The sequence below is a fragment of the Choloepus didactylus genome, chromosome 5, assembly GCF_015220235.1.
Source record: "Choloepus didactylus isolate mChoDid1 chromosome 5, mChoDid1.pri, whole genome shotgun sequence".
NCBI classification, from domain to species: Eukaryota; Metazoa; Chordata; class Mammalia; order Pilosa; family Megalonychidae; genus Choloepus; species Choloepus didactylus.
Genome location: NC_051311.1, coordinates 98,617,195 through 98,630,418, shown reverse-complemented (window position 1 = coordinate 98,630,418; position 13,224 = coordinate 98,617,195). Strand labels below are relative to the sequence as shown.

Below are 13,224 nucleotides of genomic sequence, written 5' to 3'. Positions count from 1 at the left end.
TGAATGAATGATGGAACTAAAAATTTAATAAATGGTATTACATATCCTTTAACATTTTCATTTAATTATTCCAGTTAAAACTCAAGTAATGGGTGAAATAAAAATAGCATTGAAGAAGGAAATGAAGACAGATGGTGAACAGCTAATAGTTGAAATTCTCCAATGCAGAAATATCACCTACAAATTTAAATCTCCTGATCACTTACCAGGTATCTGATTTTATAATGCGCAACATAATATATTTAGGAATTCATTAGGGGTCTATTCTAAATATCCTAAGAAATTGTTAGTTAAACTTTAGACTATATACCAGATATACCAGAAAAAATGCCAAATAGGATTTTAGTAATGTTTTGTGTATAGAACAAGTGGCAATATCTTTTATGTTTTTCCCAGTTTTTAGCTAGTTATTTTTCAAATATATACTTAGAATGATGTACTTATTAAACTACAAGAAACCAAATTTAAATTGTTAAGAAAACTGATACACATTTAATTAACTTTTAAGTTGTCTAAAACAAATTATACATAATCTGCTGGCTTTGCTTAAAATGTAGAGAGCTCTCAGTATACAATTATAATTCTTTCAGTAGAAAATTGTATGTTTGATGGACACTTAAGAAACTGAAATCTTACTTTCAGATTTGTATGTGAAAATATATGTGATGAACATCTCCACTCAAAAAAAAGTGATCAAGAAAAAAACAAGAGTATGTAGACACGATCGAGAGCCTTCATTCAATGAAACTTTTAGATTCAGCCTAAGTCCTGCTGGACATTCCCTTCAGGTAAATTACTATTTAAAAAGTTTTCATTCATATTGTATTTATTTGTTTTCCTTTCAATTATTCAATATTTATATTCTGATCATGTGCTCTGTGACATTTAACAAGTCAATTAATCCTTACCTTCCCAGGGGCCACTTACAATTCCACGCCCCACCTTCCCCATCCAGTTAGTTGCCAAGTTTTCTCTATTCTGTCTGTTCAGTTTATTTTATGTAATTTTCTCTTACTTTCATGCTCACTGCCACTACTTCTCTATAGGTCCCCAACTTTGTTACTCAAACCATTTCATCAGTGCCCTTGGCCTACTTGTCACCAATGTCTTGTTTCTGTAATCTGTTGGATCACACTGTATCTTTTAGAAACACTGGTTAAGTCATATTAAAACCCCTCAATGACTCACCACTATCTTGGCTCATTAAGAGTCCTTCAAGGTGAGTTCTCATTTTATCCATTTAGTCTCATCCTTCTATGCTTTTCCACTCACTCTATGCCCCAGTCATACCAGAATCTTTTCAGATCAGGTTAAGCCTCCAAACTTTTGCTCATATTTTCTCTCTTATTCAAAGTTTCTTTCACCATCTCTCTCCATCTATACACCACATCCTACAGTGTAAACTCAGTACCTTTACAGATGAACTCTTGTGTAATTTATCACACCTTACTCACGTAACCTTTTGCTCATATTATAAACTGTCAACCCCATTCTGCCATTAATATAATGGCTAACTCCACTTACTGCCCTCTACCTTTCTTTCAACTCATCTCTTAAATCTCTTGGATCTGAGATCCCTTGGGATTTTAAGTAATAAAACTTTTGCACGTGACTTAAGAAAACCACTTCGGAAATGCATACCGTAGTATAGTAAAACCACCAGTAAATCAAATACTAACTAAAACAAGTGTTATGTTGTTTGCCTTGTGAAATCCAATTTATTCAGTCCACACTCAAATAATTTTGTATTTGAGTTAGTATTTCATAAACTAGTAAAAAGTGATGTAGAACTTTACATCAGCTAAAGCATAAACCTAGACAGGATTAGTTTGTTTTACATTACATTTCTTATTTAGAATTCTCATATCCTTTAGGATATATGTTTTACTTCAGAGAATGGTAAAAAATGTTGATGTCAACTAATTTATATTATGCATTTTTTTGAGGACATCTTGGTTACTAGTTGTCTTACAAGTATGCCTGTTACTTCTTGTACTCCCACCCTCTCTTTTCTCTCCTTTTTCTTTGATGATCATAATGTCCTTAAAAGAGATTAAAAAATATATACATAAATATATAATTTTGTCTATTTCTTCTAGGTTTTACTTTTCTCCAATGGAGGGAAGTTTATGAAAAAGACCTTAATAGGTGAAGCCTGTATCTGGCTTGACAAAGTGGATCTAAGGAAAAGAATAGTCAACTGGCACAAACTTTTGGTCAGTCCTACTCAAACCCATTGAAGAAATGTGGTTGTTAAGGGCATAGAAACTGTTCTAAATAGCTTCAAATCAAGGCTATAGTTGGCTAATATTGTATTAACGATGTTTTCAGGAGCAAACATGAGAGGGGGAATGACAGGCAAAAGCATACTTAAAGCATTTTAAATGTATTGATGCAGAATGCAGAAAAAGACTCAAATGGAAAAGTTCATGTGATGACAACAAAGTGTAATTCTGAGATCTTGTATTTCTTGTGGCTGTCAAGCGAAACTGTGAGAGAAATGTTCTTAAGGCAAAAATCATTGATCAGAGTTGAGCTGTAGCTAAAAGCAGAGGATCAAAGATCAATATGGTTTTGATGCAGAAGAACCTCAGTTGAAAGAAAAGAACTGATGTAACAAATCTCAGTTTTCAAAAGTCTGGAAAATCTTCCTTCTGTTTATACTCTCAGACAACTTACTGTTTTGTGATGCTGACATACGATACACTTAAACAGCTTGTCCAGGACTGGCAGTTAGGTGGCTGTGTTCATAGGGCTAAAAGAAGAGAGAAGGGAGAAATTATGACTTTTCAGAACATGTTGCACAGATTTTCTCTTATGTCTAAATGTTACAAGGTGTAAAACACCAACTTTGAAATCCATATGGTAAAAGCACATTTGTTCCAATAGTATTTAAAATAATGTAGAGTGAAGAAAATAATAGGTAGAAATGAAATTACATTTATTCTAGAAATAAGGCCCTCATTTTTCTAGACCTTGATGATTGATTAACAAAGAATGCTGCCCACAAAATATTGGAAACTTGGTTGAAAACTTCAAAATCTCCATAATTTACCATTAAACCAAGGAATTTTCAATCTATGTTCCAAAAGATCTAGATTAAAATGATATGTTCTAACAAGCATGAAAACTTGTTCTCTGTGGAACTGCAAATAAATGAACTATCCTGTATACTTCATTCCTCTTGAGTGATGTATTGATAGAGAAAATTCTTTCTCTGGCAGACAAATCACATTAATCTCTTGACACTGATTAATTAAATTAGTGTGACTTCCTGCTCTTCTGTAATGTTTTCCCCTAACACATCAACTAATTGTATAATGTCAATCCCAACACTGAACTCACATTCTCTCTAGTGTTTTTTTCCTCCTTTAGTAACAATATCAAAGTTACTAAAGGGATAAAGTTATTCAATGTTGGGAAAATATGTGAAAATTAAACTTTATATTGAAGTTAAAATATACTTTAAGCTATTTTAATAATATAGAATAAAATGGTCAATGTCAAAGTCATTAAAGTGAAGCTGACATCTTCTCCATCACCCAGCCTTAATAAAGGAAGTAGCATGGAGTTGTGGAAAACATACTTGGCTGGGAAAAGAAGTGCAGTATCTGGTCTTTGTTCTGCCACTGACTCAGTGTATTACCTTGCATATGTCACATCTTACTTTTCCCCAGTTTTCTTATTTGTAGGATAAAAATAATCATATATTCCTAGTGGGATATTGGGATGATCAAACCAAGTGGTCTATGACAGAAGATGAAAGCACATTTCCAGATATAGTTTTATATACAGAAGTAGGAAAAATTAATATACAGCTTTTTGATTCTCATATTTTATATGTGAAAAAAGCATCCGCCAAAGCAATGGCAAGCATTTGGTACAGATAAAAGTAGAAAATTAACTCCAAAACTCATTTTTTAAAATTTTCTTCAAAATATAAACTTTCATTTCACCTAAAAGTAGATGAAATATTAAATGAAAAAATATTTCCAAATTTTTGCTATCCTAAATTATAAGAATCATACTCATTTTTCTTATCCCATTCCCATATTACATCCAAAAATAAATTAATTAAAGTGCTTCTCAGAGTATTCTGAGCTTAAAAGCTGCTGCTTTATTCAAGGGCAAGGGTTTAATGGAATGAAGGAAACCCATCTCCAAATACATTGGTTGCATATTGAATTTTCTCATTTTTTTAGGAATTTTTTACAAGGAATTAACTCAGTGTAAAACACTAAAGTAAAAAACTCATAATAAATCCCAGGCCATCTATATTTATTATTATATTCATCTAAAAATACAAATTTACTTTTCCCTAACCTAAGAAAGATAATTGTCACTCCCCTACCTACTTTTGTCTCCCTCTTCCCTGATATTGCAATGATGTTTATCTTGCTTGATATTGCTCTAGAATAAGCATGAGGGGAGGGATCACTTAAGATTTGCTATTGCTAGGATTTTATTTTTAGAGACAACTAGATCTGGGGGTGGTTGCCATGGATATTTCCAGCAGAAGTTAGCACTAGAGGAAGCCTGTAATTGTCTCTCATAACTGGGGAAGGAAAAGGTCAGGAAGATCTCCTTCTGACATAAAAATTCCCTGCTCTTTGCCCTTTAAAGTAATCCCTGGCTTGCCTTTGGTCCTTTTCTGCAGCCACTTGCAACCACAGGTGTGCATAAGAAGTTGTATGGCCAGTTAGCTTACTTCATTCCAGTTGCAATTTCTTTTCCAATAATACAAATGGAGGGGCCACCAAAACAAGAACATCCCTTGGTAGTTGACTGAAAAGCATGAGTCTTTCCATTATACTAGCCCCTTGGTTTCAAGGAATTAGTGAATGGGCCAGGTCAATCACAAGAGTTAACAACAGGGCTTCTTTTTGTGCACCAGCAACCCCCTCAGAGAGTATGAGATCTCACCAAAGTGTGCCAAGTTTGCAGCTGACCAAACTCCTACATTGTACTGGAATTATTCTATGCAACATTGATCCTTATATGAATGCATTTCTTTTGAATGATGTTAATTAATTACCCTTCTTACTATGAAACTATTTCTTTTTTAATTATAAACAGGGCTCTTGGTGTTTTTTACTTTTTTGTATATATCACAGCATGTGATTTTCCACTTTATTTTATTTTATTTAATGGCATTACCTTTTTTTAATCCTATTAACAACAAAGTTTGTAATCTCTAAGTAACATACGATAAGTCCAATTACAGCACTTACACCTTGAAAAGCATTTTAATTTTTCCCACAAATTCAGTGAGTCATGAGAGACCGAAGTTGCTTCTTGGTTTAAGGTTTGGTCCTAGAGAAACTTCCAGCTATAGAAACAAAAGCACAATGTGAGTTTTTACAAAAAACAGGGTTTTATAGGATAGTCATTACAGAAGTAAATACTATCAGAAGCAAGAAGTTCACGTTTTCCCTGGTTTTACTCAAGATTAAGGAGATTTTTGATGACTCTGAACTCATTATTTATCATTTCAATTTAAAATACCAGTATCCAAAACTAGGAGCAGAGATTGTCTTTGCCCTTAATAGTGCCCATATTTTAATTAATCACACTCACTAACTGAATGGGTATTTTCAGCATATGAGTGTAATTAACTTTGTGGCTCACACACATTAAAATTGTCATATTATGGGAATATTATAGCTGGTAACCAGCTGATATTGATTCTTATGTAGGAACGGTTGTGGTGACAGTGGTGATAGCAGTAGTGACACTAGAAGTGGTGGTGATGTGAAGTAAAATAAAAGTATGTACTATATTGCTCCCAATTTATTAGAAATTATTTGATCAATGTTTCATTTCATTAAGATATCATAAAGATGTTTATAGTATTTTTTTACTTTATAATTTAAATCACAACTAACAATATTTTTAAAAACTTATTTTCATTGCTACAATGTCTAATATTCTAAAATCAGCTAACTACATATATATATATATGTTTATAACTATAGGTGTGACAGAAGTGATTTTCCCCATTTTTTCAAGCTTAAAATGAAAGTGAAAGAAAGCTCAATGAATAATTACGAACTGTTTCTTTAATAACTACTTGCCTTTGATGTAATACAAGAATGAACGAGTGAAAGAGATATTCTCATTGAATATGACATATTGATGTTTTCTGTATGTTCCCTGTTATTGTTATTAAAGATACTCACTAAACTAAAATTATTAATCGAATTCCTTATCTCATAGATAGATTGAGAGCATTTTCTTAATTTGTTACTCTGTACCTAATTATACATTTCATAACATAGACAAAGTTGAGATATGAATTTTATTTGGCATTCAGCATGTGAATGTGATTATTGTTTGAATGTATCTGTATATTTGTTTGTGATGTGCTCAGGTGCTCTTACTACTGATTAACACTTGTGCTGATATCTTAATAAAAACACATCTGATGTTAAAGAAAGAAATTTCTTGTCTGAAAAAATAAAAGCCTAGTAAAACTGATTTCAAAATAAAAAGTAAAGAACTTGAAGATAAGTCTTGTTTCAAACTATATGTTGCATGCCATGTTGGTGATTTGCTAATGTGTTCTTTTTTCTGTTTTACCCAACTCTCTCTGGAAAATCTAATGAACAAATACAAATTCTTGGGCTAAAGTTTGTGTAAATTGAACTGAAAATATGTGGTAATTGTATTAAAAAATGCCTGTAAATCTGTTTTGAGTTTTACTCTTCGTAAAAATATGTCTTGGTTTTGTGATAGTATACAGGATGTGTCTGATAACTTATGCAAATTGTGCTGTATAAAGGCTGTTGCCTCAGCCTTACTAATAAATACTGAAAATGTCAACTTTGACTGCTTGTGTATGTCAATTTGAAAAATTGATACTCAATATAACAACAGAACATGGAACTTTTCAGAACATTTTCTCTAAATTGTTTACTCACCCAGTTTAAAAATACATTATAAAATATAGCACAGGTATAGAAAACAGAATTAAACAAATATATAGCTCAGAAGTAAACAACTGTTACTCTTGTTACCATCATTTAGGTCAAGTAATTGAAATTTTTGTTTTGTTTTGTTATTCAAGTAATTGAATTTTGTGAGACATTCCATTAGCCTTCCACGTAACCCATCACTATCACAGTTCCCTCTCTCTGCCCTAAATACAGACTATCCTGATATTTATGATAATTATTTCCCATTTTATCACTCACATCTGCCCACTAAACACTAGTACAGTCTTCCTGGGTTTTTAAAATATGTTTTCTAAGCCCCTTTCAATCTACCTGGTCTCCTTCCCCTACTCTTGTTTTTCTATACATATCCTTTATTGAAGAAACTTGGTCTTTCAATCCCCAGGCATTCTTCAAATCTGAATTTGCATCCTCATAATGAAGTTAACATGTTCCTCTGAATTGCCTTTAAATTGGTATTTGGCTCTATGGGCTTGATCTGATTCATGCTTGATCTCTATCACAAGTTACTCTTGTGTTCTTCCATTAGGAGACATATAATATCAGACTGCCTCTATTTTTGTAATATTTGCAGCTTCTGAGGCTCAATCCCTGTAAGAGATACAAATAAAGCACTAATATTAAGAATATATAAAGAACACTTACAAATCAAAGAAGAAAGGAAAAGCAATGGGATGGGAACAACTCTTGAACAGATACTTTAGAAAAGAAGAAACCCAGTGGTTAAAGAATGTAAAAGCACATGCTCAACTTCATTAGTTTTCAGGGAAGTTTCAGTTTATACTATAAGATATTATAATATATCCAGTAGATTGGTAAAAATCTAGTCTGAGGAACCCAAGTTTTGGCAAGGTAATTCTCTTGTATTCTTTGTGGAAATATAATAGGAAAAACCAATTTTAAAAATAGCTTGGGATTAACTTGGAACATTGAAAATGTCCATGCCTTACAACTCAATAATTCTATTCCTACACATATGCAACAGAGAAACTCTTCAACATGTACACCAGGAGACAAGCCCAAATATGTTAACTGGTTTAGCCACTCAACATAGGAGAATGTATTTTCCATTCTCCTTAGTCAGGCTTCCCTTCAGATAGGTTTGCTAATAGTTGTGATTGGTATGTAACCTTGCCATATACAATATTAAATATTTTGAATGTCATCATTACAGGTATATTTATTATATATAATTATAATAAATATATATTATATAATATATAATTATAAAAATATATATATTCTATAATATATAAAATATATATATTTATTATAGATAATTATATATCAATAATTATAACCCTAAACTCAACCCAAAAATCCATCAACAATAAAATGGATAAATATTTTTAGCATATTATTACTTTTGTAATATATTAAAACAACAGAATAAAATAAGACAATAAAATAAAAATAAGACAGTACAAATGAACAAACAAAAGCTATGCATATCAATATGAATGGATTTCACAAATATATGGAGGGAAAAAAGTAAAATGAAAAAAAATGCCGCATGCTTCTAATAGGTATGAGGAAAATTAAAGGAATGATTATCACAAAAGACACGTTGGGTTATCTCATGAGGGAATAAAGCAGACATGATTTGAGAAGCACTTAGTAATATCCTAGTTCTTAATCTGTGTGGTGGTAATATTGATACTTATTTTATAATTATTCTTTAAACTACATACTCTTCTAGATGTATTATATCTTTCACAATTGAAAAGAAAGAAAGAAAAGGGGGGGGAGCAAGAGAGAGAAGGAAAAAGAAAGATTAAGTATGACAAAGCTTTCTGAGAAAAACAGAGTTGTGGATGGCAAAACAAGGTTAATTATCACCTTGGTGTGGGCTGTTTCAGTGAAATAATAGGGACAGAAACCAATTATTTTAAATGAACTCAAGAAGCATTCAATGCTTTTTAGACATTTGGTTGTGAAGGGGAAATCTACAGTATTTTGTCAGTTTGTTCGTTGGTCAGTTGGCTTGGTTTGGTTTGGATTTTAAGACAAGAAAGAATTGAATAAATTGCAAAGACAATGAGAACATATCTGAGAGGGAGTGATATATATCAAGAATTGTGAAAGAATAATATTTTGGGGTATAATGTGAGAAGATGGGATCTAAGCACATGTTCAACAACTGTTCTTTAAGAGGAGAAAGGTAAACCCTTCTAACAATGGGATCTCAACCCTGGCTGGATATTAAAATCATCTGAAGAGCTTTAAAAAATATGGATACCCAAACACCAACCCAGACCAAGTAAATCATCATCTCTGGTTTTGGGACCCAGGCATAAGTATATTTTAATGCTACAAATGGTGTCAACGTGCAATCAGGTTTAAAACTACAAGCCTAATAAATCAAAACAAAAGAAAAAGAAAGACAGAAAAAGAGAGGATTAGAGCATATGTAGACAGATTTTAGGTTTGATATAAAGATATTCCTTCTCCTAGTACAATTTTCCCAATGAAATAGAATCTGAGGTCACCAGTTTAGAGTGAAGAGGAAGCTAATAAGGGTTGGATATTTGAAGAAAATAAAGGAGATCTAAAATAGTGCTGGATACAAATGGGAGAGAAAGTAGACAGGAAAAAGTGCAAAGGATACTATATCATAGTGAGGGCCCATTTGAGCTCAGTGATGCCAATCTGCCTTGTCATATGATTCTCCAGCCTCAATTGGGTGTTCATACATAAAAGCAGAGAAAAGACAGTAAACTTTAATTAAGTTGGGTCTTGCCAACAAAAAGACAGATGTGCAAGGGAGTTCAGGGTATGGGAAGAGTTGACTTTAAATTGATGAATCACAGAATACATAATAATTAAGAGGGAAGTAAAGAAAGGTAAAGACCAATGGACTGGGAAATAGAAAAACATATAAAATTAAAGAGGAATAACTACTTCTCCCAGGGAAACTACAGGGATCTATGAGTGAAGTTCTAGTAGGGGAAAGGAGTTCACCAGTTGAACCAAGAGATCAAGTATTAAGGCTAATGGAATGTTGTTAAAAAAAAAAAAAAAAAAAGCACAGTGTTGTGAAAGTGCACTACTTGTTTCAGAAATACCCAAAAACTGTTTCCCAGGCATAGTTTATAATGGTAAAGAAGAGTTGAAAAGGGAGGGTCATAAGGTATCAGGATTAGATTTCATAAAATATAAATTCTGGAGTTATTTTTTCAAAATAATGATATTGCTATAAAATAAATGGAATGATTGAGAAGCAGTGATATTTGATTCTGTATTTCATTTATCAATTGAAAAGTCTGCAAACACAGCACATTTCAAAAAATAAGAGATTACCATTTTCCACAATATACCCAGAAATACATCTAAAAGTTTGGAAAGAAAAAAAAAAAGATAGCCAAACCCAAGTGTTCCAGTTTGCTAATGCTACCATTTTGCAAAACACCAGAAATGGATTGGCTTTTATAAAAGGGGTTTATTTGGTTATAAAGTTACAGTCTTAAGGCCGTAAAGTGACCAAGGTAAGGCATCAAAAATAGGGTACCTTCACTGGAGAAAGGCCATTGGCCTCCGGAAAAACCTCTGTTAGCTGGGAAGGCACATGGCTGGCGTCTGCTTGCTCCCAGGTTGTGTTTCAAAATGGTGTTCTCCAAAATGTCTCTGTATTAGCTTCTTGGGGCAAACTCTGGGCTAGTACCTCCAAAGCATCAGCAAGACTGCTTTCAACGGCCGTCATCAAAATGTCTCTGTAAGTTGCAGCAGCAAGCTCCTTCTGTCTGAGCTCTTATATAGGGCTCTAGTAAACTAATCAACCCCGTGCTGAATGGGCATGGCCATGCCTCCATGAAAATTATCTAATCAGAGTTATCACCTACAGTTGGGTGGGTCACATCTCCTTGGAAACAACCTAATCCAAAGGTTCCAACTTAATCAACACTAGTATATCTGCTCCCACAAGATTGCATTAAATAATATGGCTTTTTCTGGGGGACATAATATAAACAAACTAGCACACCAAGACAATGAGAGACTATTAGCAAAATTGACCAATTTTCTTTCATTCCCTTATGTAATACCTTACCAAGCTCATACTGACCCCAAGGCATTCAGATGACATTTCTACTTTTAATGAAGAAATATTTCTGTCATGGGGTGAAGAAGACTTTATTCTGTTGAGCTGGAGAAGATACTCTAATTTTTTGCTCTATCTGTAAAATTCAAAGGACTGTTATTGTCAGTTGATTAGATCTTTTGAATGTTTCAAACATTCCTTTAAAGGCTATTCATATCTATTAATGCAGGCACTTAAAAGAAAGTCATATACTATTGAATTACTTACAATGGTAAAGTTAGGAGCTGTAGACTGAATGAATTATAGCTGCCTATAATATTTAATTCAGTTGTTCCTAGTTCTTACCCTTTCATCTCTTTCTTGGATTTCCACAACAGCCTCCTAATAGCCTTGCTATTTGTCCTCTTCAAATGAATCCTCCCCACAGCCACCTGTGCTCTATCTGAAATGCATATTTGACTACAACATGTCCTTGCTTAAAACATCTCATTGGTTCCCCTCACCAAAACCAGGGCAAGAAACTGGACATCATCCTTGACAGCACCTTCTCTTGTACTTTCCCCATGCCCCATTCCTTCCCCAAATTCAGATCATTTAGAAAAACCTAATCCTTCCATTCTTCTCTCTCTCATTTGGACAATTGCAAATTGCTTCTTGTCTCCATTCCACTACTTGCACTCTTCCTTCTCCTACTCATTTTCTCCTCTTCAGACAGACAAATCTGACTTTTCATTCCCTATCTGTGCTGGTTTGAATGTATTAGGTCCCCCAGAAAAAGCCATATTCTTTGACACAATCTTGTGGGGCAGACACATTAGTGGGGATTAAGTTGCAACGTTTGGATTAAGTTGTTTGCATGGAAATGCGCCCCACCCAACTGTGGGTGATGACTCTGATTGGATAATTTCCATGGAGGTGTTACCCCACCCATTCGGGGTGAATCTAAATTAAATCACTGGAGCCATATAAATGAGCTGACAAACAGAATGAACTCAGTGCAGCTGAGAGTGACATTTTGAAGAGGAGCTACAGCCAAGAGGGACACTTTGAAGAATGCACAGAAGCTGAGAGAGTAGCTGCAGATGAAACACCATTTGAAGATGGCTCTTGAAAGCAGAGTTTTGCTCTGGAGAAGCTAAGAAAGGACAAATGCCCCAAGAGCAACTGAGAGTGACATTTTTGAGGAACTGCAGCCTAGAGAGGAACGTTCTGGGAGAAAGCTATTTTGAAACCAGAACTTTGGAGCAGATGCCAGCCACATGCCTTCCCAGCTAACAGAAGTTTTCTGGACACCATTGACCATTCTCCAGTGAAGGTACCCAGTTGTTGATGTGTTACCTTGGACATTTTATAGCCTTAAGACTGTAAGACTTTGTAACCAAATAAACCCCCTTTATAAAAGCCAATCCGTCTCTGGTGTTTTGCATTCTGGCAGAATTAGCAAACTAGAACACTACCCATCTGGTCTACCCACAACTTAAAACATTTAATGGTATAGCCTTGCTTTTTTGATAAAGACCAAACACTTTTGTAAAATCCATGCTTCCTGCTCCAAACTCATCTAGTACAGCCCTCCCCAGAGCTTTCCCATCTATCCGCAGGCCTTTTTTCCTATTCCCCCAATACTTGAGAATTTCATCCTACATTGTGAACCCTATGCCTGGGATTTGCCTCTGCTCCCCAACATCTCCTAAGAGTGATCCATCCCACATGCTGTGCTCTAGTAATGCTCTTTATTTTCTTTCTAGGCAATTACCATAGATTGTACTTATTTATTTGGATAACCAATTGATTAATGCACAATTATATACTTCATGATAGAACCATGTTTTATTTGCTTACCATTATAAGCTCAATTCCTAGCACTCTGTCTGGCAGAGAATAGGTACTCAATAAATCTTGTTTGGATCAAAGGCTTACAGTTTCTCAGACAGTTGTAACCCCAGAGGAGAAACAGGGCACAGCTCCTTGAAGCACCATTTTTTCCCAATGGAAGATAATTTAAAATATTGTATTTATTTAAAACAAATGCAGCTAACATAAAGCAGGGTGCAAAAACTCCATGAATTCAAAGGGACAGAGGGAGGGAGGGAAGGAAGAAGGAAGGAAAACTTAAATACTTAAACTTAGTATCTAAGCAAATCCTCTTCCTTCTCCTCCTTTCCCAATCCAAATACATATTGCTTTGCTCTGTGCTACACATAGAAGATAATTCCATGAAGAAATTTTATTGAA

At 34.0% G+C, this 13,224-nt stretch overlaps 1 protein-coding gene across 2 annotated transcripts in view; it reads left to right on the top strand.

Moving 5' to 3' along the window:
* PCLO (piccolo presynaptic cytomatrix protein) overlaps positions 1 to 6,768 on the top strand; it is a 460,751-nt gene extending 453,983 nt beyond the window's left edge. For both annotated transcript variants that reach the window (XM_037836537.1, XM_037836536.1), the window contains 3 exons: positions 75 to 209; positions 643 to 788; positions 2,100 to 6,768. In XM_037836537.1, coding sequence (XP_037692465.1) covers positions 75 to 209; positions 643 to 788; positions 2,100 to 2,240 — 422 coding nt within the window. In that variant the 3' untranslated portion in view covers positions 2,241 to 6,768. The remainder of the gene's footprint in view (positions 1 to 74; positions 210 to 642; positions 789 to 2,099) is intronic.
* The last annotated feature ends 6,456 nt before the right edge of the window (positions 6,769 to 13,224 follow it).